General features: G+C 37.4%; 2 protein-coding genes across 3 annotated transcripts; one reads left to right on the top strand and one right to left on the bottom strand.

The window, feature by feature from the left end:
- Window positions 1–183: 183 nt before the first annotated feature.
- Window positions 184–11,138, bottom strand: rcn3 (reticulocalbin 3, EF-hand calcium binding domain). Of its 2 annotated transcripts, none has more exons than XM_059347934.1 (8): window positions 11,048–11,138; window positions 8,761–8,992; window positions 8,429–8,622; window positions 7,173–7,345; window positions 4,366–4,426; window positions 4,182–4,273; window positions 2,939–3,046; window positions 184–362 (listed from the first exon to the last, which is right to left on the bottom strand). In XM_059347934.1, exons 2-8 carry the CDS (start codon window positions 8,973–8,975, stop codon window positions 255–257), a joined length of 951 nt encoding a protein of 316 aa, XP_059203917.1. In that variant the 5' UTR covers window positions 8,976–8,992; window positions 11,048–11,138; the 3' UTR covers window positions 184–254. The 2 variants fall into 2 exon arrangements, with proteins under 2 accessions (XP_059203917.1, XP_059203916.1); XM_059347933.1 differs by lacking the exon at window positions 184–362 and adding an exon at window positions 1,416–2,419.
- A 4,094-nt stretch (window positions 11,139–15,232) lies between these two features.
- Window positions 15,233–20,227, top strand: rpl23 (ribosomal protein L23). Its single transcript, XM_059348922.1, has 5 exons — window positions 15,233–15,304; window positions 16,392–16,475; window positions 17,371–17,499; window positions 18,911–19,024; window positions 20,101–20,227. Exons 1-5 carry the CDS (start codon window positions 15,292–15,294, stop codon window positions 20,181–20,183), a joined length of 423 nt encoding a protein of 140 aa, XP_059204905.1. The 5' UTR covers window positions 15,233–15,291; the 3' UTR covers window positions 20,184–20,227.
- Window positions 20,228–22,716: the final 2,489 nt, after the last annotated feature.

Here is a 22,716-nt window from a genome sequence, read left to right as displayed (position 1 = left end):
TGGTGTATTTGGGGGGCAGTTCAACAGCAGAACATGTTTTTTTCATTAAATCTGAAACATATGGAAACCAATGGCTGTGAATTATTCGTAATATTGGCCAAATCATCCCTGACTGTTCTGCAAGAGGGGATGTCCTTACATTCATTATATATATATATATATATATATATATATATATATATATATATATATATATATATATATATTCAAAACACCATTAAAGACATTATTATTCTTGTTTTATGGTACATGTTTTACAGTTCATCGTGCTCATCCACCCTCATGCCCCCATAGTCGGTGATGGTGCTGGTTATGATGTAATCCCTCTTGTCAAGCAGCTCAGAAAGTGTCAGACGGCCATCCTGACAAGCAGAGGACAGGGAAGGATAGAAATGTGAAAATAAATACATATGGCTTTTATTCTACAGGTCACTGAAGGGTGTCAGCCGCGAGAGGCTTCAGGAAGAAACGACGAGGTTCAAACAGTCACACTGTAAAAGTCTCCTGAGGACAAACTTGGGGACTGTTTGTTCCTGTTGATGATTGAAAGAGCAAAATTAAATACTGTAACTTCATCACTCAGGGACAGACTAGTAGTTTACAGGGCTGGGCAGCTTTTACTTTTGATACTTTAAGTAAATTTGGTGCTGATAGTTTTGTACTTAAAGTTTTGAATGCAGGACTTTTACTTTTGGAGTAATTTCACAGTGTAGTAGTAGCACTTTTACTGAAGTAAGAGGGAAATTTCTGAAACATTCTGTAAAAATGTGTACTTACTTCTGAAGTTAGAAGAAGAAAGGTCAACAACAGGCCACCCAAAGATATATGGTTGTACTGTGGAAGCACTTTGTGTTACATTTTATTAGTATGAAAAGTGCCATACAAATAAAGTCTAATTATTTAAATGAAAATCGAAAAATTACAAATAATCAAGCTGTTTAAAAAGCAATAATATCCAGTGGTGGAAAAGTATTCAGATCTTTTACTTCAGTAAAAGAGTAAAATTTACAATATTTGCCTCAAAATGTAATGGAGTAGAAGCATCAAAATGTACTTAAAGTATCAAAAGTATTCCTTATGCAGAATGACCCCACTCCGATTGTTTTATATATTCCAAATATATTATTATTTTTTCATCCATTTCTGCAAGCAGCATTTTACTTATCAGGGTAAGGTTAATTTTAACTTAATATACTGTTAATTTATAAACATGCGCTATAATTTTAAATAAATCATATTTTTTCATGTTAATATTAAACCTGTAAACTGAAGTTGTCAGCTAAATGTTTAAAAAAAAAGTACAATATTTGCCGCTAAACTACTGGAGTAGAAGTATAAAGTTACATAAAATGAAAATACTCAAGTAAAGTACAAGTAACTCAAAATTGTACTTAAGTACAGTACTTGAGTAAATGTACTTAGTAACTTTACATCACTGATCCTATCCTCAAGTGAGTTTTGTAAAATAAAATTGATTAATTCATTCATTCATTCTCACTACTGATAACATGGTGATATGATTCTGCTGAAAGTAATAAAGTAAAAAAAGTCCTTCCTCTGCTTTAGCAGTAACACCTTCAAACCAAGTGTAATGTTTTATTGTCGGCAGGGAATAGTGAAGGTCAAATAAATCTCAACCTGAATTTTCATGAGTGGATAGAGCAAAATTGAAGAACCCCACATTTGTAGAAAAAACAAAACTTTAATCGTCAAACCTGAAAAAAAGTCAGTAACACAGCCCTTCAGTCACCATCTCCCCTCCCCCAATTGAGTAACACTTTTTGACAGAAAATGTCCACATGCTTCTAGCAAATGTAACCATGTCTATCTAAAAACTCCTTATCCCCAATTTTTTTTGTGGTCTTTATTAAATAAGAATAATTTCATCCCCATGTATAGAGACCACTTTTGAACCTCAGGCTCATAGAAAAAGCGTTGTTTCAGCTGGATGCCAGTGCATATTGGACATTATCCACAGTTTTGTTAGTAAAATTTTGGAGATACAGTTTTCACTGGACAACAGGAATAAGGCACCTATAAGGATCTGCATCACAGATTTAAAAAAAAAATCCCACAGTTATGCAAGTAAAGCAAAGAGAGGAGTGTGTGTGTAGTATCATCTGTATTCACATACACAGTATGTGAGAGCATGCTGAGTTTGAACTGATTACTGTGTGCATGTGTGAACGAGGGTACATGATTATATCCTCGTAACCCAGAGTCAGACCCTCACTTTACCGAGTCCCACCCGACCCCAAACCATGGTAACTAAATTCTCCATAGTAGTAAAATAGAAACTGAAATTAGCCCATCAAAGCTCATCGTGTCTCTTCGTTAAGTCTTCCCCATAATTGGTCGCCTGGCTGCCCACAAACATGTTCCAGTTGGCCAGAATCTCCTTCTTGGTGATTTTCTGGTCCTGTTGTTTGATCCCCAGATTCCGTCCAACATTGGTTTATTGGTTTATGATCGAAAGAAAGAGAAGGAGGGATACATGAGGTAATGATGACAAACAGGAGTAAGAGAAAGCAAGACACATATAGAAGCTTGTTAATAATTAAGTACCCAATTATTTGCACCATGTTAATAAATATTATATAGATGTATTTGTCAAGGAGGCCCCCAGTGGGCGTGGTCTTCAGAGTATGGCGGGTGAGGGTGTATTTAAAAACATTATTCAGGCAGCAACTGTATTAGATGTTGGAGCATGACTAGATGTTTCACCATACTCCCTGCCTACCACTGCATTAACAAATACTTGAAAAAATGTACATTCTTAATTAATAAAGATGACTTAATGTATTAGAAGTTTAATCTCTCTGTTATGGGTTTTAACATCTGCCTTAAATTAACCTAAAATGTTCTGATATTAGAAAATGGTCAGCATGGAAATTATGGTTCAGTTTTTATGGTGTACCAAAGGGTTAAAGCAGTCTACCTTGTCAGTATCTGTCTCGTGGATTAAGTGCTTGGCTTCATTGTCAGCATGGTCCACCTCTCCCGGCAGAACCCAGTGGGCCACCTCAGAACCATCCAGGTAGCCATCCTGTAAAACACACAGCTGCTTTACTGAGGAAGTGACTGGAAGAACACTAAATGTGGCATAAACATTCATAAGTCTACTTCTAATTCTGCTGTCAGCCTGTGGAAGCTGTAGACCTCCTTATTTAAACTTCAGAAAATTTCAGAATTGTATTTTTAGTTTGAAACCATTTTCTGGAAATCTTTGTTTGGAGTGTATTTGGATATTTTAGTTCGGCCTGTGCTCCAACTGCTAACATGGAGGGGGTGGGATTTGTGACCTACATGCAGCCAGCCACCAGGGGGCGACCCAGAGGTTTCAGCTTCACGTTTTGGGAGCGGTCATGTTGGTTACCCATCATTATATACAGTCAATGGTGATGATTCAACTGATATTTCTCTGAAGGTTCATCACTATTAAAGCTGCTTTAAATAGCTGTAGTCAAAGTTCTCAGTTCATTGCATTTGTGTTTTGAACACCGCACATCTTCTATGTTTAATCTGGGACTGAAACACTAGCCCCTTTCATAGTGTGGTCCTGCAAGTGTCCCGTAATTGCAGGAAAGATCTGTGCCGGCTTTTCGCCTTAGGGCGTTCATAGTGATCCCGCAAAGGCTACAGTTAGCTCTGTAGCAGTACAGTGTGTATGTGCTGCAGCAGGATGTGTTCACTTAGCGACCTCCGTTTGTCTACAACAAGAACCAGACATTCTGTGCACAGTTAGTGATGCTGGTTTGTTTACTATCAGCAGCAGACACCATGTGGACAGTTACAAAAAGCAGCGGACACTCTTCCCAATTAGCCATGGTGGCCGCAGTGATTCGATGACTGACCAAGTGGGAGGTGTGTGTTAGACGCCACGCGCGACATCAAATATCCCGATTCGCCCCGATGGCCCTTTCATAGTGGTCCTGCTTCCAACAGTCCCACCAATTTTCCGCCTCTGTGACTACCTCTGGAGGCATAAGATTGGTGGGATCATTTCAACTCGGCATCCCGCTTCTGGTGCTTACATAGTGGAGGTGAGACGTTACAGAGCAGTAAATGTCCCGGCATGAAATGGCACTATGAAAGGGGCTAATAACTTTTAAATGTGTTCTGGAAAAAACAACAACTTGATGATCAAGCGCTCCAATTTTAAACAGCTGAGTATCTTTTACCTTGTTGGTATCTCTGAACTCTGAGAAATGTTTCCTCTCTGTCTGGACCCAGTCCGGCTCTTTTTCCCCATTCTCTGGTGTGTACATGTCACCTATGGAGCAGCAGCACACACACATTTAGGACTGATTGCTTCCAGGTTGGGGGTTGGGGTGGCGGGGTATGGACAAAATGGAAGTCACCTACCAATATATTCATCTATGTTGACCTTTCCATCGCCGTTCTTATCAATGTCTTCCACAGTTTCCTAAAATGAAAATTTTTTTAGTTCTCATATTTATTCATTGGTGTTCATACTACTACATGCAACAACTCATTTAAGCTATTTAATATGCTAAAATATATTTTCTCCAATGTGAAATATCTGTAAAATGCAAAGTACTTTCAGGAAAACAAACAAACACAAAATATATATATATATTAATAATAAATGCCAAATAGCAGAAATTATTCTGTCTTCTATATCTATGTGTCTGCATGAGATGCTGTGACGACTATATTTCCCCACTGCCGGATAAATAAAGTCATATCATTATATTATATTCTTATATGCTGATGCTGATACTTTTGTACTTTTACTTCAGTAGGTTTTAAATGCAGGACTTTTACTTGTAGTGGAGTAATTTCAGTGTGGTATTATGGAAGAATTATCCTATCTTTATTCAAGAGCGTAGATTTTCAGTTTGAGAGCATAATTTGTCTTTCTGGTGCTCAGATTTGTTCTCCTCATGCTCACATTTTGCGCTCGCACTCAGATTTCTGCTGCTTTCTTTCAAAATGTGTGCGTGCACTTAAAAATCACATGCTTGTGCTCACATTTCTTCTTCTTGGACACAAACATTTCGCTCGCACTCAAATATGTCCTGTGCGCGCTCAAATCTAAAGTCTACGCGCTCAGATCTCAACTCGCACCCAGAACACGCACGTCCTCTCAGGTTGAGGTGTCTGCTCAGACTGAACGATGTCCCGCCCTGCGCTTAAAATAGTGTGTTTCACCAGCCAATAGGGAGACAGCTAGATTGTGGCCCCGTCTTTGGTGCGTTCCCTCGCCTTTTTGAGCGCTCCGTAGGGGCGGGTATATGGTCTGTTTGTAGAACTGCTATAAATATATAGCGGGCCTTCATTGTAACATGTACAACGAAAGTACAATAATTGGCAACGTATGATCGTACCAGCGGCAGGTAGGCACACATAATGATGCGCGAGCTGAGGGGAATCCCCGCTGACGTCACTTCATTCATAATAAGTTGCTGTCCCTAGTGCCGACAAAGGCCCGCTATATATGTTGATAAGTACGAGTGTCAAAATGATTACTGTACTGTTATTGAAACTACTGTATATGATCGATGTGTTTTGAGTTGTAGCAACATTTAGCAATGAACTCACTTGAGGTCTTTGGCCATCCATCTCGTCTGCCATTCATTCGCTGCCGCGCTTCGAATCCTGCTCAAAGTCCTCTTCTTGTGAAAGCATTACCAACATTAGCCTAATTATGCGCCCCCTGGCTTTGACCGCGTAAATAGGACGGTGATACACTGCATTACACGCACCAATGTTATCCTCAAATAATTATCATCATCATAGCGTATTTTTCATTATACCTTTTTAATCACGTAGCCAAGTCTATTTACCCATCATCTCTTGTTAAACGTTTCAATAAGAGAATCAGCTGGTTACACGGATTGTATTACTGTTACATTAATTTATCAATTAAAATTTTAAATCATAATAAGACATGCAGCAAGAGTGCGGCGGACAGGATGCGAACCAGCGTCCCGTGGTTTAAAATGCAACAGATAGTAGTGTACTTCACCACTGGACTATCGTGACAACACTGGACTGATTAAAAATAAAAATATATAAAAATAATAACAATAATAATTAAAAAAAAAAAAAAAAAATATATATATATATATAATCTAATATAACTATTTTTAGGACTACTTAAGATTAATTCTACATTAATATGCTGCGTCTTAAATAGGTGACGATTCAAATAGCTGGCTATTATGGTAAATTGGTGTATTTTAAGAGAGAAGCAGTTTTACAAACAGACCATATACCTGCCCCTACGGAGCGCTCAAAAAGGCGAGGGAACGCACCAAAGACGGGGCCACAATCTAGCTGTCTCCCTATTGGCTGGTGAAACACACTATTTTAAGCGCAGGGCGGGACATCGTTCAGTCTGATCAGACACCTCAACCTGAGAGGACGTGCATGTTCTGAGTGCGAGCACAAAAGTTTTGAGAGCGCAGAGTTGAGATCTGAGCGCGTAGACTTTAGATTGGAGCGCGCACAGGACATATTTGAGCACAAGCATGTGATTTTTAAGTGCACGCACACATTTTGAAAGAAAGCAGCAGAAATCTGAGTGCGAGCGCAAAATGTGAGCATGAGGAGAACAAATCTAAGCACGAGAAAGACAAAATATGCTCTCAAACTGAAAATCTACGCTCTTGAATAAAGATAGGATAATTCTTCCATATGGTATTAGTACTTTTACTTAAGTAAAGGATCTACATACTTCTTCCACCACTGGAAAATACCCCCACTTGTAAATTTTGGAGTTTATATGTGTCCTTAAAAGGGCGGTTGCCAACAAGTGGCTAAATGAGACTACAGTGGTTGCAAGGGACATTAAACATCATCACACCGGACAGGGACAGGAAACTCTCTCACTAGTCCGCCTCACAGCCTCGACGCTTTTGTCAGTGCTCTCCATCTGAAGCCAACCAGTAGTGATGTAGAAGTAATGCGACCATGGTGTAGTTCGCTATAGCAAAAAACAAGCTTTTTATGTTCGTCAGCTGCGTTAACGCTTATAAAAGTGGTGTTCATTTGTAGCCTTATTATTAGGCTAATTATCATCAGATCCCATGGCGATGCAAACTTCCAGGTTGGCCTACAAAAATGTCATTTCTTTCGCTCTCTCTTGCCATCTAATGGGTCACTTAATCAGCATGAAAGGAAAAGAGTACTTGTGTAGATTCTACCTGCACCACCACATCTCTCATGTAATCAAACTCCTCCGGGTGAAGGAAGGCGGTGAACTCCTCACGTGTGGCGATACCATCACCGTCTCGGTCAGCTGTCTTGAAGCGCCTTTCGTCCCGGTTGAGCATGTTTTTATAGGTGGCCTTGTCTTCAATATCATCAAAATCCTCACCTGAAAAGAAAGCTATAATTAGCAGCAATACAGGCATTCCAGAAAAATGGGAATTAAAACAACCTAGTTGGTTTTGATTTGGTATCAGAGGGAAACATGCAAGTCATTTTGAACTAGAATTAACCCCTCGTGGTTGAAAGCCTCCACCAACCAGTCAAGTGTCAGTTTACATTCATGTCAGATTAGTGTGAATTAATTCAGTATCAGAGCGATTGTTTCCTCTTCTGTTCCTGAATTGTGGTGTTAAATAGTGGACAAAAAAGTGTTTTTGATGATGGCACTTTTGAATATAAAACAGCACCTTTTTATATTTTACCCTATGAGACGTGATGTAAAACGTATTTTGTGAGGCCATCATCACCTTGACCCTCTAACCAGTGTTTATGCCAAATTTGAAGAAATTCCCTCAAGCCGGTCTTGATATACATTGGTGGAATGTAACTAAGTACATTTAATCAAGTACTGTACTTAAGAATAATTTTGAGATCCTTGTACTTTACTTGAGTATTTCCATTGTATGTACTTTGCTACATTTTGAAGCAAATATTGTACTTTTTACTTATTTTATTTGATTAAACCTAGTTACACTATATTAGTTATATATATTAGTTAGAATGAGCCCTACATTGAGAAAATGAGAATGCTGCTTACATAAATGAATCAATAATAATAATAATAATAATAATAATAATCTAATAATATATTTAGAATATATAAAACAATCTGAGTGGGTCCATTCTGCAAAACGAGTACTTTTACTTCTGATACTCAAAGTACCTTGTGATGCTGATACTTTTGTAATTTATTAAGTAAATTTTGAATGCAGGACTTTTACTTGCAGTGGACCTTGATCCTTCAACCTATAACTTCAAAAAATAAATCACTCCATCCTTAAGTCCAAGTTAATGTTTGTAACAGATTTTAAAAGAACTTCCCTCAAGCATAACTTAAGTTTAAAGTCCCAATGTCACAAAAATTAGGTTAAAAAAAGAAGTAAGTAGTAGAAAAAGAAGGAGGTAGTGAAGGAAAGAATGGGGGGCATGAAGGAGAATGGAGGTACATCTTTCATAAGCAAAGCATTACCCAGATAAAAGCCGTAGGTGGTGTTTTTGTACTCCTCCCAGGCGATCTTTCCATCTTGGTTTTTGTCGTATTCGTTCCAGTGTTTGTTCACATTCTCCTCGATGTACCTCCTCTGCCTGTGTTTGATCCAGTAGTGCAGCTCTGAATGGTTGATGTAGCCGTCCTTGTCAATGTCAATGCGGTCCACAATCTTCCTGTGAGGAGAGATGTGTTCAAGTAAGTAGTTGATAAGAACACAAAAAAACTGTGTTTTTGTCGCTGCTGTTTACATGCCTCCTGATGTAAATGGAAAAAAATGCACTAGAGGAACACACTACTGCTCATGAACCTACGCTAATTTGTCTTTGCTCTCCTCAGGGGTCAGCTGGTCAAAGGTCTTGGCCTCCTCCTTGCCCAGGAAGGCCTCGTGGTCGTACTGGAAGCCGTGAGAGTCATCGTGGGCGTGGTCGCTCAGATCAGCCTGGTGGTGGATGCGCTTCTCCTGGGCAGGGACGGCAAAGGCGACTGTGGCCAGGAGGCAGAGGGATGCTAGTGACAGCATCATCATAATTGACTGGTGGGGGTCTGGGGGTGGAGTCAAGAAATGTTGCATGTGTGGGGGCGGGGGGTTGGGGGGAGGGGATTCAGAATCAAAGAAAGAAAAGATTAGAACTTTATTGGCCACCAAGATAAAAAAAAAAGTATTTTGCTCACAAAACATACAAGCAATATAATACATACATACAACATATGACACAAGAACAAATGTGGTAACACAGTATGCTATAAAAACAGTGTATATATACTCAAAGTCTAAGACATTATGCAGAAAATGAAATATTGTGATTTCACAGCTTGGAATAAAAAGGCGACAGCGCCTCCCAAAGGTCAAAGATCAAATTGAAGGAATAAAGATCCAGAAGTTTCTCCTGGCAGCTTAGACTCTAGAGCCTGACTGATATGGAATTTTTGAGGCTGAAGCCAATACTGATTTTAGACGGTGAAAATTCATCAATAATTGATACGGTGGCTGATATAGTAATTTTTTTGAGCTGGAAAAAAAAATAGACCTAGAATTTTTTTAAATCGCTCTGCAAATATCCCCAGAGAGGCACTTTCTCAAACATAAAATTCTATTATATAATATTTGTCATTGTTATATGTCAGCCAGTTCGATAAATGACAACTGAGAAAATAAAGAATAGGAATAAAATAAATATAAAATAATTATTACTGTTCAGTTTCAGTGACTATTAAAAAAATAGAAAAATAAAAAATAATAGCAAATACTGTTTCTATATTACACCAGGCAACATTTTCTGCATTATATATTGTGCAAAATATTCATAATGGCACATATGAGACAGCATATACACTGATACCTAGTGAAGTGACAACAAAGCTTCATGAACCATTTTCTTTATTTTCTGATCCCACTAGATGGCGTTCTTTGTTCAACAAAGGGCTGAAAACACACTCAAGCTTCGTTGTCACTTCACTACCAATACCGATAATATCAATCCTCGATATATTTGTCAGGAATGGAATGTAACTAAGGACATTTACACAAGTACTGTACTTAAGTACAATTTTAAGGTACTTATACTTTACTTGAGTATTTCCATATTATGTAACATTATACTTCTACTTCATTACATGTTGAGGCAAATATTGTACTTTTTACTCAATTACACTTAGCTGACAGCTCTAGTTACTTGTCAGGTCCAGATTTAACATGAAAACATGATAAATGTAAAGTGATTAGAGGTTTTATTAAATTAAACCACATAACAGTAAATTTGGTGGTTAAAATGAGCCCTGGCTCAAGAAATAAAACTGCTGCTTACATAATTGCATCAATAATAATAATAATCTAATTTGAAATATATTTGACAAACTGAGTGTGGCCATTCTGCATAACGAGTTGATACTTTAACTACAATCTGATGCTGATACGTTTGTACTTTTACTTGAGCAAGTTTTGAATGCAGGACTTTTACTTGTAGTGGAGTAATTTCACATTGTAGTATTAGTAATTTTTAATTAAGTAAGGGATCTGAAAACTTATTCCACCCCTGGCTAAAGTACAGTAGGCTCTGCTGTGAAATCCTACCTGATAAAAAAAAAACATTTGTCTTACCCACATTAATTTCAAATATGGTCATTTCGCATGACACAATTTGTTATAGAAGGAAATAAGACCATGTCATCAGCATACCTAAACCATCAAACCCCATGCTCTTTACCTATACATTTATATTCAGGCAGAGCATTACAGATACAAGAACAAATCCTTTTTTGACAGTGAAATCAGTCCACTGACTGTGATTGACAGAAAGAAAATCAAGTCACTTAACAACCAAGATAACGGTACAAGGATGTGTGTCTTCACCGGCGATAAAACGGAGCTAAAATCCACAAACACTTTCTCTTATTAACGTTCAAATTGATAACAATTCGTTAAATAGTGCTATATTGATAATAATGAGCCTTTAATGTGTCAATTTGCAAAGCCCTGCAGTCCACAGGAACCCCATCATTCAACACACATTTAGTTTCATGTTGCTGAAAGTTCAATTGAGCTACTTGCACTGTATGACGCTTATTACTCCTAATATCAAGACAAGAAAAAAGACTCACCAGTGTCTTGGCAGCTTCTGACAACACCTTTCTCTCAGTTTGCGAACAGCGGATCAGTCTACGTTGGCACTCTCCACTTTTAAATAACAATCTCAAGAAGGCGGTGCTTGTTTTTCAGATAGCCAATGAGCATCGCCCTAAAGGGGATTCTAACCAATAGAAAGCAGGACACCGTAGTGAAATATTTTTGGATACATTTTGATTGGCTGTTAACCGCCACGTTGTCACGGAGCCTTGAACGTATAGAGACAGAGCCACGGCACGTTAAAGCCTCGCCCCCACCGGAGGAGACGACAATTTATCGCTTTTCATTGCTTTGGTATTGCGTGAGGTTGCAATCAGCAGAGAAAAAAAGTCTATACGTGTATGGGTGGTGTAGTTCACAACAAACAGGGCAAAGAACAAAGAACTAAATGTTTATAATAAACTCTGAAAAATCAAAAGTAATACGAGTGGCATCAGCAGGAGGGATAGGCGGAAAAACTTTTTTCACATCAACTTCATTCATACGGAAATCAGTACAATGACAAACTCAGTGCTGATGAGTAATACACAGGATTCTCATAATTAGCATTCAGTGGTGGAAGAAGTATTCAGATCCTTCAGTGAAAGTACTAATACCACACTGTGAAATTACTCCACTACAAGTAAAAGTCCTGCATTCAAAACTTTCTGAAGTAAAAGTACAAAAGTATCAGCATCAAAATGTTCTTAAAAGTATCAAAAGTAAAAGTACTCGTTATGCAGAATGAACCCACTCAAATTGTTTTATATGTTCTAAATATATTATTAAATTATTTGTATTGATGCATTTATGTAAGTGCTTTCATTTTGAAAAGGTAGGCCTCAAGTTAACTACTTGATATACTGTTATGAGGTTTCATTTAAAAAAAACGTCTTATCACTTTTAATTGATAATGTTTTTTATGTTAAATCTCGACCCGAATAGTAACTAAAGCTGTCAGCTAAATGTAGTGGAGTAAAAAGTCCAATATTTACCTCAAAATGTAGTGAAGTAGAAGTTTAAAGTTACAAAAATCTCCAAATTGTACTAAAAGTACAGTACTTTTTCTCTTACATTTATAGGATATAACTTGGTAATTTTTGAGAGAGAATAAAACTAGGGGGGAAAGGGAATTAGCACAATTTTATTGCAGTGAGAGCTTTTTATTTTTTTTATCTTGACCTCTCCATATAAAAATGAGCTGCTGTGACCTCTCGGATATGCTGGATAAGGCCTCATGAAACTTTACAACCACAAACTGGAGACCTATAGCATTCAGAAGATGTGCAGCTTTTCCAGGTATATTGACAATAAATGGGGTTCTCAGCAGTTTCCACAAAATATGTGCTTGTAACTCAACTGATGAAAATACGTATACATCTAAAATGTCTAAAAATTTTAAAACCAAATCACAGCATGGATTTTTCCTTGTTCCTCAAGGTCTAAGTGTGTCGATGTAATATTCTCAACGGGCTTTTTGATAATTTCTATTGATTCTCACATACAAAAAAAGACAATATTTAGGACCAAATGTGTGTAACAACCCAAGAAGTGCTGCAACAACAAATAGGACATAACTGACCTCAATCCTTATAATCATCAATCATTTTTAATGAATTGATTCATTCATTACATTGTGAAATCCACTGTTGACCTGCTGCATACATAGGTATTCAGGGCCGGTTCTAGCCCATTGGCTGCCCTAGGCAATATTGAGATTTTGCGCCCCCCCCCCCCCATATCATTCTGATATAGGTACACTATGTTATATGTATTATGGCAAGCAAGGTAATGGTCTCAGAACATTTTTATTTTTAGAAACTTTGGAACTTTACCAACAACAACTGAATTGAAAATACGAATAAATAAATAAGAAAACACAGATCTTCATCAAATTAACAATGGCAAAGACTGAAAATAAATAAAATGTAGACATACAAATGCAATAAAAATAAACATAAAAATGAAATTTAAATGTACATTTATATTTGATACATGAACTACATACAGGCAATATAATGGTCTCAACATTTTAATTTTTAGAAACTTTGGAACTTTACCAACAACAACTGAATTGAAAATAAGAATAAATAAATGAGAAAACACAGATCTGTTGATTGTAAAGACTGAAAATAAATAAAATGTACAAATGCAATAAAAATAAATATAAAAAATTAAGAAATGTAAAAATGTAAGTACTATGGTATTTCACCATCAAAGGTTAAAGTAATATGGTATTTCACCACCAAAGTTCAACACCAAAGTGTAAATTACTATGGTATTTCACAACCAACTGCTCACAATGGAACACGCCTAGCCTTCCTAATCGCGAAATCAAGCAACAAAGATGTATGCTTAAGGGCGCCACAAGGGGGCGCCCCTTGCCAATTTGGCGCCCTAGGCAGCCGCCTTGGTGGCCTGTAGGAATAACCGGCCCTGTAGGTACTAATCAGGGAAACAGGAGGCTGATATCAGAGAGACAGACGTACAAGCAGAGATTTCTGTGTAGGAAACTTTTAAAAGTGAATAAATATGAATGACAACATTATTGTATTTGCTTTTCTTCAGCAGTTTGTCTTTTAATAGAAGTGTCTGAATGTGAGCTTCTTTCAATGAGAGAAATTTTATAATTTATTTTTTGAATACCACTTATACTTTACTGTGTATATCTCTGCATATATTAAAATATATTTATTAATTGATGTTCAAACTACGATACATGCAAAAACTTATTTTACCTATTTAACATGTTAAAATATATTTTCTCCAATTTGCAATATCTGTAAAATGCCAAGTACTTTCAGGAAAACAAAAAACATAAAAAATATACTGTATATCATGAATAATAAATGCCAAATAGCAGAAATGTATGTATATAATGTGTATAGAATGTATGTATTCTACATGTCTTATTTTTACATACTTATTTTGTCTTCTATATCTATGTGTCTGTATGCTGAGCTGCTGTGACAACTATATTTCCCCACTGCGGGATAAATAAAGTCATATCTTATCTTATCTTATCTTATCTTATCTTATCTCTGAACATGTTATTATACAGTATACATCAGAGACTATATGATTAATCAATCAAAATTACTTTATTTATCCCCGAGGGGAAATTCAGTTAGTCTGGTAGAATCTCTTGAGGACTGAGACAGCCTGATGGCTGTAGAAGTGAAGGATCTTTTGAATCTCTCCGTCCTGCAACGGATAGAGGAGCCGTCCACTGCTGGGTTTTTTTTGGTCCATAAAGGTTTTGTGTAGCAGATGATCCGGGTATTTCAGGATGGAACATCTTGACAGTGCATCTCTCCACCACCTCCTCCAGTGTGTCCAACCTGACTCCAACCACAGAACCAGCTCTTTAGACCAGTCTGTCCAACCGTCTTGCATCTCTGTGTCTGATGTTGCCTCCCCAGCAGACTGCAGCATAAAACAACAATGGAGGAAATGGGAAGGATCAGATAACAGGTTCAGGTAGAAAGTATATTTATATACAGGACATCAACACGTTATCTTAACCTTCTGGAGTCCATCTATTTATTGAAAATACACATTTTTTATTTACAGTAATAGCTTTATTTATATATGATATGTAGACAAGCTGAGAAAGCCAGTTGAAAGTGCAATCATAGGAGCTTTCACTGTGTGCCATTTATGTTTCTAGACCATTTTAAAATGATAATTTTCTTTCTACAATGAAAACTATTACTATTTTTAATTTACATGCAAATAGACAGTTCAGTAGTTTTATTATTTATTATTTGTTCTGCTGTTTTTGTGTGTATGAATGGTAAAAAAAAAAAAATAATAAAAAATTGTATTGTATTTTGGGTTCCTGGCAGCTTTATACTTTGTTATTTAAAATAAAATGAAAAATCTGACTGATAGCCAAGTTTGTGTTGAGAAAAAGAAGCCATGCATGTGATGTAAGGACAGACTGAAATATGCTAAACAGAGACAGAAATGAATGCATAGGAAGTTGAACCAAAATCTCATGGACTTCAGAGGTTTAAATGACAGAAACCTTTTTTGTAAAAAATGTATTTGACCTGTGCTTTGAGTTTGGCTCATGTCCCATCCACTACCATGGAGGGGCGGGATTTACGGCCTGTACCGCGGCCCGCCACCAGGGGGCGAACGAGGTGTTTCGCTGTCACGGTGACCCGGATGAAGTTCCGCTCAACTTTATATCCCACAATTCTTTTCTACTTCTTCCTCTTTCCCTACTGCAGCCATGTCTAAGAGAGGTACGAAATCCACCTTGTAAAATCCATATTCATCTGTTGTTTCTTACTCCCCATCAGCTCTTAAAATGTGGTATGCGAGTGATAGGATAGGCAGGACAACACATCTACGCGATTAGTTTTAAATTCCTGTGATCGGTTTGCAATATTATAACGATAGCAATTTTCGCTAGCTGGTCGGCACTGGACATGTTTCGCTGTCAGCGCCGTGTGATGAAGTAGAGCTAGATGTAGGAAGTATGTATTTTGCACATGCTTTGAACTTCAGACAGATTTAATAATAATGCTTTTATGTCCCACCTTCACGTGAATTCAAGGTAGCAAAGCAAACTTTTTCAGTAAGGTGAAGTTGGTTGGAGCTAGCTCAGGCTAACAGTTAGCCAAGCACCGCCGACAGCGTTAATGCATTCACTTTAGTCTGAATCTGGATATTCGTGTCAAACTTTGAATTCTGGCGTTTAGTCGGAACACGTGTATGAGTAAAAACCCGGTGGCAGCCAGCATTTTTTATGTGTAGCGTGTTCTCTTGTGCATGGCTTGTAAAACGTTTATTTTCAAGTAATTTGTGGCCTTCAAAATTAAAAATCAAATTTAAATAAAGTATTAATAATTTGAGGAATTCCAGCATATTTCCGTCAACTGACTTACTATATCAGCTGCTGATTCTCAATGTTTGTACGATTTGGCTGCACTTGTTTACTCTTGGGTGTTTAGGTTTGACATGTAGTGTTAAATCACTTTCTTGACGAAGCATGCCAAAATAGGTGATCACCTTTAAACTTGCTGGATCAGGCTGTCTTTGTGAAAAGCATCTTAAATGAGAATCATGGTGATATGGTAGGAAGAAAAACCTTTACTGGCAATAAATGTGCATGTAATACTTAAATTTGTATAACATTACCTATATTTCAGAAGCTTGTTTTAGAAGTGGTACAGGGATTGATATATTTCTGCCAAGGAGGTTATGCTTTCGGTTTGTTGGCTTGGGTGTTCAATGGAAGAGATTAGGGGGAAAACTACTTGCCTGATTTTAGTAAAACTTATGAGTGCCTTTCTACTTTTAATTGTTGTTGTTTTTGTCTTCATTCAGGACGTGGTGGTTCTTCTGGAGCCAAGTTCCGCATCTCACTGGGTCTCCCAGTGGGAGCGGTCATCAACTGTGCTGACAACACAGGTATGCTTCAACCAACCTATTATATTGTCATGACTGCTAGTTTCCTGATGGTTTTAGTTAAAATGATACTTAAACTGCAGAATTAATTAGGAAGTTTCACAGATAAGATATGACTTCATTTATCCTGCAGTCAAAAAATGAGTTGTCACAACAGCTCAAAATACAGATGCATAGATATGGAGAAATGGAATATAGAAAATAAGACATACATTCTATACACATTTATTTATTTATATATATATATATATATATATATATATATATATATATATATACATACATACATACATACACACACTTCTATCTGGTTTTTTTGTTTGCTTTCCTGAAAGTACTTTGCATTTTTAGATATTGCACATTAGAGACAAATATTTTAGCATATTTGGTTATACTTATTTGCTTTCTTGCTGTTAAGTAAATATGTTGGATCCCATTTTAATATCGGTGTTTAATATGTAGATGTAGCCAGAGATGGCAGGAAGTTACTGCTCCTGTAATAGTTTCAGCAAAAAAATGTGTGGAGGTTTAATGAGCTCAGTTTGAGCTGGTAAAGTAGCATAGTTGACTTCAGAGTTTTACTAATTATGACACTAAGATTAAAAATTTTGGCCGATCTTTATTTAGTGGCCTCCCCCTTTCAAAAGCACTTGCTTTGTCTGTTCAGTGGCTGGGTGAGTTGTCGTAAAAGGGAATATTAACCTCATCACTGTGGGTGAGATGGCAGCCACACACTGTGGCTGACTAATCTCAATCAGTGACGAGACAATCTGACCGTCATGTAGCACTTGTCAGTTCTGAAATGCATGAATGATATATACTTTAGAAATCCAGTTTGTTCCTCGCATTGTACCATGCTGTCCTTAATTTTTATGCATGTTTCCCCTGTGTCTTTTAGGTGCCAAGAACCTGTACATTATCTCTGTGAAGGGCATCAAGGGGCGTCTGAACCGTCTGCCCGCTGCAGGAGTGGGTGACATGGTCATGGCCACAGTCAAGAAAGGCAAACCAGAGTTAAGGAAGAAGGGTGAGTGGAACCAACTATTGTCTTTGCAGCTTACTGTAGTGTTAATGTTAAGAGGCTAAGACAGTTTCACTCTCATAGACATTTGTTTAGATGCTTGTGGAGGACCACTGCTCATCCTGCACTCAGGTGTTGGCAAAAATGTCATCTGGCCGCAGCATCAACATTGCAAGCGGAGGTTTCTGTGGTTATAGTTGTAATTAGTTGCAAGTTGCCGATTTAAATCGTGATGAAATTGGTTACTCCGTGCTCTACCTACACATAACGATGAAATAACATTGGATTAAATAGCAATTGAGTATAGGTCAGTGCTGCTATTCAAGCAACAAATGTCAAGTAACTGTGATTTAGATACTTGATTTAAATTGTAAGCATTACTACACTTACTCACAAAACTAAAAAAATTTACAGTAACCAGTTACTTTATAATTAGTTACCCCCAACACTAAAGTTAAGAAGGTTGCCGCGCCAGTTGCAGATCAATGTTTGTATTAAATATTGTGTAGGTATTAAAAGGTATTAAATGCAACTAGTATTTCTGTATATACCCTGTTTTTACTTCCAAAACAATTTGGCTGAGGTCTATGGTTCTGGTAGCTTGCATTATGAAAGGACTGGGAGACTCTTTCAGCTGCGCTGCAGTTAAGTGAAGCTGGTTGAAAGTCCAGTTAACCTTTACCTCTTTATTTAAATCCCTCTTGTAACTGTAAACTACATTGTTTCACAGGACTTTTAGTACAGTACTTGGTAGGAGAAAATGTTCTTGTTACCTTCCACTACTGCCCATATCTACCAGTTTGAACTGGTAAAGTAGCAAACAGTTAACGTCATAGATTTTTTTTAACTAATTATCCTACCCCTTTCAAAAGCACTTGCTTTGTCTGCTCAGTGGCTGGGTGAGTTGTCGTAAAAGGGAATATTAACCTCATCACTGTGGGTGAGATGGCAGCGACACACTGTGGCTGACTAATCTCAATCAGTGATGAGATAATCTGTTCTAAAATGCATAAATACCAGTGTTGGGAATGAATTCAACCTGTGTTGGACCAGTTCAGAGACTCTGGGTTATCAGTGAAGTTTATGAAAGGGAGAATTGTACAGTTTGGGCTTCATGATGAAAGTTTTTGCATCTCGTCTATACTCGGGCACACGCTCCCTCTCCGTTACATTTGTTTTATAAAATTGATAAGGTACCACTCCAGTGCAGAAATGTATTGACATTTGAAGCCATCTGCATTGATTTTTAACTCTTATGAGCTCAGAGTGAGGAAGACTTGGCTGCACAGGCTGTGACTTACATCTTGACGACAGTTTAATCTGCATTAATTGAAGTGGATTAATTGATTCCTCTGCCTCTGTTGCCAAATCAAAGTGTTTGTGTTGTATTAATTATCCACATTGTCTCTACCTACAGTGCATCCTGCGGTGGTGATACGGCAGCGGAAGTCGTATCGGCGAAAAGATGGTGTGTTTCTCTACTTTGAAGACAACGCAGGGGTCATAGTAAATAACAAAGGAGAAATGAAAGGTGGGTGTGTTTACTGCCACAGCAAGCTCATTTTTAGGTCCTTCGTGATCATGTTAGAAGTGTCATTTACACAAGAAATAGATTTGATATTTGGTTATGTATTGGTGTACTATGACCTCAAGCTCAGAACTTGGAGCAGAGAGATGGATTGTTTCAGTCAAAATATGTCAAAGTACCCTCGGAATTATTGTACTATTTACTTGGCTACAGACATAAGTAATCTGTTCAGTAGAGATCTTCACAAAAATCACACACTGACATTTTAATTTTAATCTTTCATTCAAAATGTGATTATCCCCTCTTATATTGTGAAGCAAATGGATATTCTAGATATTCCTTCCAAATAGTGCAGCCCACCTGCTGCTTCAGCCCCTAGGGTTCGGTCAAGCGTGATGATATAGGTTGTAGGGGCAAAAATTGTTATAGATTCTGACCTCTTCACCTGCTATGCTCTTGCTAACATGTTGAAACCAGGCGTACTGTTTTTCTGTGTGTTAAGATTCAGTTTTTCAATAGCTTTGTTTTACAACATTTATTCAACCATCAGGACATTTAAGTGTTTCCTCATGGTGGTGATGCAGGTGGTAGGTGAATAGGAATATATTTCCCCCCTTTCAAAAGCACTTGCTTTGTCTGCTCAGTGGCTGGGTGAGTTGTCGTAAAAGGGAATATTAACCTCATCACTGTGGGTGAGATGGCAGCGACACACCGTGGCTGACTAATCTCAATCAGTGACGAGACAGCTTTAACTTGCTCAGTACAACTAAAGTCTTAGAAGTCGAGATGATGTGATAAAGTCAAAAGGTTGGGATTCTGTACGCGAGTGGATATTTACAAAAACAAAATTTGATCAGATTGACCATAAAATATGTCTTGAAACAGTTTTTAAATTGAATGTCCAATATCTAATTCTGTATTCAGTTCAGGAAAAAAACATTTAAGCAAGTAAAACAATTAGTTTGTTCCCTTTTTGCAGGCTTTACTTTTTTTCTCCCTGTTGGTATTAATGAAAATCATTTTAAAGCGCAGCAGTCATTTGTTCTGGACAAAACTAACTTTCCTCTCTGTATCTGCAGGTTCAGCCATCACAGGCCCAGTGGCCAAAGAGTGCGCTGACCTTTGGCCCAGAATTGCCTCCAACGCTGGCAGCATAGCCTGATCTGGACCCTGCACCTTTGTTTCAATAAAACTGTTGGTAATCCAGCCTCATGTCTTGGTGTTTTCATTTGCATTTATGTATAGGACACATTATTTGGTTAACACTGGGCCAATTTTCATATCTGTTAATCAGAATGCATCTTTATCTTGCAACATGTTTTCTGGATGTACCTCCACCTCAGACCTACTATTGGAGGTTGTTAAACTTTAATGAGACTTGGCAAGATGCAGTGGTCTGTAAAAGCTTTTTTTTTTTTTACAACCTGAAGTTTGCAGATAATGCACTTATGTGCAGGTGTTGCACATTAACTGTAGCTATTTACAGAAGGATGCATAACGGCACATTTAAATATATAAATAACTTTGTATCGACCTGTTGTGAGGACTCATTATGTTGAAGTGGGCTCAGGTCCAGCAGTTCTGCTGTGTCACAGCTTCCCTAAGAGCTGGTAATCCTAGAGGTACCAAGTAACGTCTCCATGGTTCATCTGCCCTGACAAAGAATACCACATAATTACATGAGTCAATATAGAGATACTCCTGGTTCAAATCTACTCAAATACAAGTTCAGTTCAGTTCAAGGAAGCAATTGGTAGGTAAAGTTGCGAGTAGTCTATGCGAAGCACTGATCTGTCCTTGAAGCAACAAGTATTGAAGTAAAAAGCACTAATTATAAAGAAAGGACTAGTTTAGTAGAATGAAATCCAGAGTCGGCAGTCAGAGGGAACCGTGTCCTAACAAGAAACCCAGCAATATGAGTACTTATGAAGCAAAAATCAGGTGTACCCAAAGCAACAAGTACTTGTTGCAAAGTAGTAATTCAGAAGAAGAAAAGCCTGTGGGGTTACTGTATCCTAACAGGAAACCCAGGACATGGTGGTTTCTCAAAGTAAAAGCCAGACAAAATAACTTCATCTTCTGCAAGCAACAATTACTCCAAGTAACGAGTTGTCGCTGCATATCTATTGTACTTTAGTTTACGACTAGTTTAGTAGAATAAAATCCTGACAGTTAATTGTCTGAACAAGAAACCCAGTAATACGAGTATTTGTTGCAAAGATTAGCTGTACGGGAAGCAGCAAGTATTCATTGTGAAGCAATGAGTAGTTTCACTGAATACACGCGGAGGTAATGGTCTTAACAGGAAAGCTAGTAGTAGAAGTACTATGATCAGTTGTACTTGAAGCAGACAGTACCTGTTGCTAAGCAGTGAGTAGTTTAATCAGATTTAATTCTTATGTATATGTATATATATGTGTGTGTGTATATATATATGTATATATGTGTATATGTATGTATATATGTGTGTGTATATATATGTATATATATATATGTTTGCATGTTCTCCCCGTGTCCTCCCTCTGGTCGGTCGGCGCCTGATGGGGGGAGAGGAACCGGTGGGAATAAAGTCATCCTCCCACGCGCTACGTCCCACCGGGGAATCTCCCCCTGTCAGGTGTCAAGAAGCGGCCTGCTAACTCCACATGTATCGGAGGAAGCATGTGGCAGTTCAGGGCTCTCCCGACAGGGACGAGGTAGCGCCCAGGATCATGAAATAGGACAAACTGGGTGGTAAATAAACTTTATCACCCAAATAAACCTTCAGACACTGTATGAGGATTAAAGGGATAGTTTGTGCATTATTATACAAAACTTGGTACAATTATTGTCAATGCCCTCCTGAGGATAACCCTTTAAGGTTTCATTGATCGGCCCCTAGGTGGCAGTATGCCCCGACACGCGTGTACTGTGAGGACCCGTTCAGTACTGCTTGCAGTCCTAGTTATATTAGTTTGTCTGAAGAAAAACTTTGCACACACTAAACAAAGGAATGCTCCAGTGTTCCCACCATATATCTTCAGAAAGAGCTTTTCACTTTTACATTAGTAATACATTTACAAAGACTGTAATATAGCACAATAATTTACAGCCTGAAATTATGACATTTAATAAGCAGAAAAGCATTTTCATCAGCATTCATTTTGATCTAGGATCAATTCAACATGATAATGCTCGAGCCAGTATTAGGACACCAAATTTTATACAAAATAGATACTTTTAAATGGTTAAAAAACATATAGTCTTTTAAATGTATAAAATATGTAAAATATCTCTTTAAATGTGTGAAACATGTTACGTCGTTTATGGGTTTTTTAATGTATGTTAAATGTAAAAAGTTTTTAAAGATGTATAAAATATACAATGTCTGCATTTTTTTTATTTTAAAAAATGGGAAAAAAACACCTTTTTAAATTTGTTTTTAAAAAAAGTGTGAAGAAATCTTTAGAAAGAAATGTGCATAAATGTGCTGGTTAATGTATTTATATTATTTAAATATTTCTGGGCAGCTTGAAGGCCTTATGGACTGTATTATATAATTTATTTTACTGATTACATTCTGTATTCTTAATCTTAATCAGATAAATGAAGTGAAGAAATACTTGTGGAGTAGAAGTATAAAGCAGACACATTCAAGTAAAGTACAAGTGGCTAACATGTGTACTAAAGTAGTATTTAGTAAATGTACTGAGTTA

This window comes from Centropristis striata, chromosome 13, assembly GCF_030273125.1.
Source record: "Centropristis striata isolate RG_2023a ecotype Rhode Island chromosome 13, C.striata_1.0, whole genome shotgun sequence".
NCBI lineage: Eukaryota > Metazoa > Chordata > Actinopteri > Perciformes > Serranidae > Centropristis > Centropristis striata.
This window is presented reverse-complemented; position numbering and strand designations above follow the sequence as displayed.

Excerpts from the sequence above, each read along its gene's own strand:
- rcn3 (XM_059347934.1), bottom strand. The coding sequence starts at position 8,975 with ATGATGATGCTGTCACTAGCATCCCTCTGCCTCCTGGCCACAGTCGCC. Across the intron at positions 8,623-8,760 it reads GAGAGCAAAGACAAATTAGC|GAAGATTGTGGACCGCATTG; the intron begins GTAGGTTCATGA and ends CTCTCCTCACAG. Across the intron at positions 3,047-4,181 it reads AGTTCAGAGATACCAACAAG|GATGGCTACCTGGATGGTTC; the intron begins GTAAAAGATACT and ends TGTGTTTTACAG.
- rpl23 (XM_059348922.1), top strand. Across the intron at positions 16,476-17,370 it reads CAACTGTGCTGACAACACAG|GTGCCAAGAACCTGTACATT; the intron begins GTATGCTTCAAC and ends TGTGTCTTTTAG. Across the intron at positions 17,500-18,910 it reads ACCAGAGTTAAGGAAGAAGG|TGCATCCTGCGGTGGTGATA; the intron begins GTGAGTGGAACC and ends CTCTACCTACAG.